The following is a 5,910-nucleotide window of genomic DNA, read 5'->3' as shown; positions in this document are numbered from 1 at the left end:
ATTCTCAAAATATATCCACTTTTCATTGCCAGTCACAATGGAGAAATGACTTTCTTTTGTACCTGGCGAGCATTTCGCAAGTGGTTTTTCGGTTTTTCTGCTGTCTTTCATTCAGTTCATGTGGAATCCATTTTCCCATCTTTTCATGGATCTTTCTCATGGATTTCAAATCTATGGAGATGGTTTCTCGTGTCACATTCAATTGATTCGCGAGTTGTTGAGTTTGAGCGTCATCCTTATCCAATGCTTGCAATTCGTCTTCAAACTTTTTCGGTGGCTTTCCACGTTCTTCGTTTCTCACATCAAAATCGCCACTTTTGAATTTTTTAAACCATTCAAAGTGATTTACCAAGAGCATGCTCACCGTAAGCTTCGACAAGTATTTGATGCGATTCTGCAGCAGCTTTTCAAATGGTAACAGAAAACCAATGCTGTCCGCAAATCGTAGTTTCCAGGCAAAATTCGACATGTTCTACGCTATTACAAACTATACTCTTGTATGAAACTTGTATTGTTGTGAATTGAAAATCTTTGTCAGATGTCAGAACAAGGAAATGGCGCCGTCTGACGGCAATTACATTGACAGCTATGGACATCTATTGATAAATTCCGGTTTCATATTTACATCTGGTACATCTCTGCGTAAATGAACGAAAAATTGGAGTCGTTTTCGCAGATAGAATAAATGAACGCACCCATGTGTCAATAACACATAAATCGTATGTGTATGTGTAAATCCTATTGAGTAAAAAAACAGACGATTTTAGAATTTCATTAGATGCAGATGACTAACAGAACTAAGTAGAAAAATGCCTTATTCTAAGCTAAAATTTAAAAAATTAAACAAAATTATACAAAATGGATAAATATTATCATAAAAGATAATTTATTAAATATAAGATATACTTTATAATTACTATAAACATTTTGGACACTTTTATCATTACTTCTCTTAAAATGTAATCATATTTTTTGCAACAATTGAATTACTAATTATTATAAATATACATATATACACACATGACTATTTAGAGGCAGTTTTGCTAGGCGATAATAAATTTATAATTTTTCAATCTTGTCAAATAGCAAATCTAAATTCATTAACCTTGATTATAGTGAATTCAAACAGTCTTCTCATCCACACATTTAAGAACAAGAGATAATGTTTTGTATGATATAACTTTTTTGAAAAACTTGAAATAATAACCGAATTACATCAAAGAAGTTTTAGTTAAGAAATAATTCCTAAATGTATTACTTCTGAAACATCCCTTTAATTATGTGTAGATCGTATTTTTGTCCAAAATAACATTTCTGAAACAAACAAGATATATACCAAGAATTAAGTTTGAATTAAAAAATATTAGAATATATATAATATATTTATATAAAAAATACAATGTTATTATTAAACATACAGGAGTCAATAAACTTTCATTTTTGAAAGATTATATTTATGTATTATTTGCCATTCGAATCACTCAATTGACAAATGAACGACGATTTAACTTACTATAAAAGCATTGTCGTTGGATTTTCCATCAAATCCTTAAAAGCGGCTAACCATTGTGCCCCTATTGCACCATCAACTGTACGGTGGTCGCAGCTGGCAGTTACAGACATATATTGGGCAGTGATAAATCTGCAAAGATTTGGGTATTAATGTATGTCACAAACGGCACATTAAATTTGTCTAGAAAAATTATAAAACATAATTTTTTACCCTTTTTCATTTTTGGCAGGTATCAGTCTAGCTTCTGTAACACCTATAGCGAGAATGATAGATTGTGGAGGATTTATTATAGCAGAAAAATTTTTAACTCCAAACATGCCCAGATTGGACACGGTAATTGTTCCTCCTTGAAACTCATGTGGCTTTAATTTTCTTTCTTTTGCCTTCATAGCCAATGCTTTTACATCTTTACTGATTTGAACTATACCTTTTACGTCAGCACCAAACACTATGGGAGTAATTAGACCGCTATCTGTACTTACTGCTACACTAACGTCCACATTATTATATCTAAAAGAAGATAATATTCAATATAAAATGTTGCCACAATAAATATATTCACATAAATATATTCACATAGTAGAGTTAAATACAAATATTCAATACATAAATATAAAAACATAAAAAATTATAAAAATATATCTATATATTACTGTTTATATAACATTATAAAGTACTTACTGTCGAATTGTATTTCCTAACCACGCGCTATTGCCCTCTGGTACCTTTTTACAAGCCATTGCTATTCCTTTGATGATAATGTCATTTATGCTTAATTTTATTTTGTCCTTTTCTAGCAATTTATTAAACTGTTCTCGCATCGCCAATGTAGCATCCATTTTTACATCTACCGAGAGATAATAATGCGGAATCATCTGCTTGCTCTCCAACAAACGTTTAGCAATAATCGCACGTATATTTGATACAGGAATATCTATTCCAGTTGCGCCAATGCTTGTTATCACTGGTTGTATTGGCTGTATTACTGCACTTTCCAAATCTTTGGATGTTATAGAGCCATATAATCCTGTTCCCTTTAGACCCTAATAGCCAAAATATATAAAAAATAAGTTTTATTTTTACAAATTATAAGAATATGTTAATTCAATATTATATTAATATAAGTTAATAATGAAGAAAAATATTGCAGAAATCAAATTAAAAGAGTGGAAATAAATAGAGAAGCAAATTGGCTCATACTTGCTTCCATTCTTTCAATTTAATTTATAAAGCTATCTTGCACCTGTAAACTAAGTCCTTTTTCAGCCGCTAATTTTTTTGCTAATGGACTAACATATATTCTTTCTTCGGATGGCACGATAGAAGGAACTTTTGCCACAGCAGGGGCTACCGGTGTTGGTGGTACAGGTATTATAGTTGTTGGAGGAAGTGCAGCCACTGTATCTGTAAAGTCCTTAAATGCAGCTACATTAGACTCATCTTGTACAATAATGCAAACTAGTTTGCCTATAGGTACATTCTTTGTTCCCGCAGGTACTAAGATCTTGGCTAGATAACCTTCCTCAGGAGTTTCAAACTCCATGGTAGCTTTATCCGTTTCGATCTCTGCTAACAGATCACCTTCATTCAACTTGTCACCTAGTGGATCAAATATAAAAAATTGATCAATGTATTTAACAAATAATTTTCTTTTTAACAATTAAAATCTATCTGTTATGTCAATACTGGAAAATGTCTTACCTTCCTTCTTCTGCCAGCTGATTATTGTTCCTGTTTCCATGGTAGGAGACAATGCTGGAAGCGGGACCTTGATATAGTTAGGATAATCGACATAGAATCTAAGCTGTTGCTGCCATGGTGTTGAGATAAAACGTAAAGCACTGTAAAGCTGAAGTCTGAAGTATTGAGAAAATCAATATTATGTCATCATGTTTTTTTTGTGCATATCGGGCAATGATTATATAACTTTTAAGACGAGAATTATCTTGAGACTAAAACTCAAATATTATGCTTTAAGAAGTAAGTCTGGCGTCGAAATTGATGTAAAATAACCTTAAAGATCGTCTTTGTACAATAGACTTGGAAGATTTGTAAAAGAATTCGAGCACGAGGATGATTTCGAACAATCGATAATACCTTTGTTGATGTTTTCTGTGAAGATACCGAACGACTATGGATTTGGTGCTGGTTCGCACGGAACCACGGAAAATTGCGCATACCAATTCGTTACGTATTCTCGACGTCGTTCGTATCATGTCTCAGGATTCACGGTCTGGAACCCTCTTTGTGTTTTTATTTTAGACGAGTCCAAAACGAATTTAAAATGAGTACACGCCCAACAAGGCGACAACGACCCAGAATGGTCGGTCAACAAATTCGACGTTTGCAACTGATTGCAACACGGGACCAGATGACGGACGATGCCGGGGAGCAGAAGAGCAATGCGTTCAGGTGCATTCTAAACGCAAAAAAAATGTGACTATTGGGTATAATCAATGCATGTTACAAACACTTTGAAGCGTTTTTTTTTTGTCAATTTCTAAAATTCTTTCTTCTATTTTTAATTGGTCCATCAAACGCTTCAAAGCATTTGTAGCGAAACTTTGATCACAGCCTATAGGTTTGTTCGCGTTGTAAGTCCAACAAAGCTCCTACTCACTCTATCAAGCGCGTTAGAATGAGTAAGAGCTATGATAGAAGTATATTATAACATGTTGGAGCATACGACGCGAACAAACCTTATTATAACCAAAACTCTATAGTTCGTTACATAAATGCCTGCGCACAATAAAACAAATATTTAAAACAAAGTAACGATCATGTAACTTTTTCCCTAGGGCGGAAACGTGAAAAGTGAATATTCTTTGTATGTATGTGTTTTGGCTTCCGTACAGAACGCGATAACGCCGGCTGCGCGGCCGAAATAGGCGCAATAACCAATCAACATCTCACTTACTCGGAAGTAATGGCTCCTGCACACTGGAAATGCTTGCCACGCGACAAAATGAGACGCGATAATCAATAAACATATTAGGAGCTGTAAGTTTATTGACTATTGCATTACATTTTATTTTTTCTACCACATTGGTGCAAAAAATGCGTCGAATGAGCCTAATTTTATTAAAATTGATGAAGCCTTCATAATAATCCATAAGAATTATTAGTTAGTGCGTTAACTTCCGCCGCATTCTGTGTGCGGGAGTTATATATATTATATATATATTATATATTTTATATATATATACATAAAAATGTTCACTTTTCACGTTTGCGTTCTAGCGAAAAAGTTACATAGAGTGCAGTCGAGTTGCCGCTATGAATGCTTCGAAGCATTTTTTGATTGTCAATTAATAAAACTTTTTCTTTCGATTGATTAATCAAAAGCTTCGAAGGATTCGTAGTGGCAATTCGACCACAACCATAATCGTTACCCTGAATAAAATTAAGATTACGACCTATTCGATACCAATCGGAATATGCTGTTTTTTGGTAAGTTGAAATCTTAATATTCATTCTTATTTCTAATATTTCCTTCATTATATGCAGAGCCAAAATTATAATAGAGTTTTTGATTGCATAAAGCCGGTTCTACTTCTTAGTTGCAAGGCGAACAAATTTGTTGCAACAGCCAATTTGAAGCTTGCATTTTGAAATCAACACTTCATATTGACTGTCGCAACAAACTTGCGATCAGCTTGCTAACTAATAATAGGGGCTGTGCATAATGAAAGGAATAGAGACCGCAGAATAAGAATTCAAACCTATCATGTATTGTGGAAATACACAGATTCTAATAGGTTGAAATTTTTATTCTCTGTTCCTTTCATTATACGCAGCCTCTAAAATAATATGTTCGCGTCGCACGTTTCTATCACATATTACGTTTAGGGTATATTTTCACAAACTTGCATAGCCGCATAAACGTAATTCGAATGTACATGATCGAACAAAATCTCCGGTTCTAAAAATTACTATTTTATATCGTTTGTATTTCGGATAAAGTGTTTTGAAGTACAATTAAAAAGATTTGTGAATCATTCTATTAATTATAATTAATGAATCTTTTTTGGACTTGATTGAAATATCCAGCAAATGAGAATGAATTAAAATAGATTGAAATCTTTTTCTATCCGAATGCGTATTTTAAATAGCGAATATTTTTTTTTGGATTCAATTGGATTCAATTAGATTCAATTGGATGCAATTGAATTGAAAAACTGCATTTCCTATTCAAAATTTTGAATTGAACAATATTTACAATGTGTGTGTTGTGCACAGAAAAAGCTAATATTATTTTTAAATTGAAAAGCATAGAAATATGCTCCATGCAATTCCTATAAATGAATAAAAATGCATTCAGGATTAAAAAGCATTCGTTTCGTGAATCAATAATTTCTGAAAATCTGAATCCATTTCAATTCATTTCAATCAATTTT

General features: G+C 32.8%; 1 protein-coding gene across 3 annotated transcripts; it reads right to left on the bottom strand.

Annotated features, from left to right (window-relative positions):
- Positions 1 to 589: 589 nt before the first annotated feature.
- Positions 590 to 3,924, bottom strand: LOC108686936 (dihydrolipoyllysine-residue acetyltransferase component of pyruvate dehydrogenase complex, mitochondrial). 3 transcript variants are annotated; one of them, XR_001931728.1, is made up of 8 exons: positions 3,611 to 3,924; positions 3,215 to 3,369; positions 2,757 to 3,112; positions 2,195 to 2,556; positions 1,724 to 2,023; positions 1,514 to 1,642; positions 1,106 to 1,314; positions 590 to 738 (listed from the first exon to the last, which is right to left on the bottom strand). XR_001931728.1 is itself a non-coding variant. In XM_018192466.1 (7 exons), coding segments are annotated over exons 1-7 (1,422 nt in total). In that variant the 5' UTR covers positions 3,730 to 3,924; the 3' UTR covers positions 868 to 1,313. The 3 variants fall into 3 exon arrangements, 2 of the variants coding, with proteins under 2 accessions (XP_018047955.1, XP_018047968.1); XM_018192466.1 differs by lacking the exon at positions 590 to 738 and having other exon boundaries at positions 868 to 1,314; XM_018192479.1 differs by lacking the exons at positions 590 to 738; positions 1,106 to 1,314 and having other exon boundaries at positions 1,513 to 1,642.
- Between the last annotated feature and the right edge of the window lie 1,986 nt (positions 3,925 to 5,910).

Source organism: Atta colombica, unplaced genomic scaffold, assembly GCF_001594045.1.
Source record: "Atta colombica isolate Treedump-2 unplaced genomic scaffold, Acol1.0 scaffold101, whole genome shotgun sequence".
NCBI lineage: Eukaryota > Metazoa > Arthropoda > Insecta > Hymenoptera > Formicidae > Atta > Atta colombica.
The sequence above is the reverse complement of the archived record's forward strand: the minus strand, read 5'-3'. Positions and strand labels throughout refer to the sequence as shown.

Bases quoted from the DNA above. Each gene is read 5' to 3' on its own strand.
- LOC108686936 (XM_018192466.1), bottom strand. From the start codon at position 3,729: ATGATACGAACGACGTCGAGAATACGTAACGAATTGGTATGCGCAATT. The intron at 3,370-3,610 runs GTATTATCGATT...TCAATACTTCAG, and splicing joins CACAGAAAACATCAACAAAG to ACTTCAGCTTTACAGTGCTT. The intron at 2,024-2,194 runs GTAAGTACTTTA...ATCTTCTTTTAG, and splicing joins TTAGGAAATACAATTCGACA to ATATAATAATGTGGACGTTA.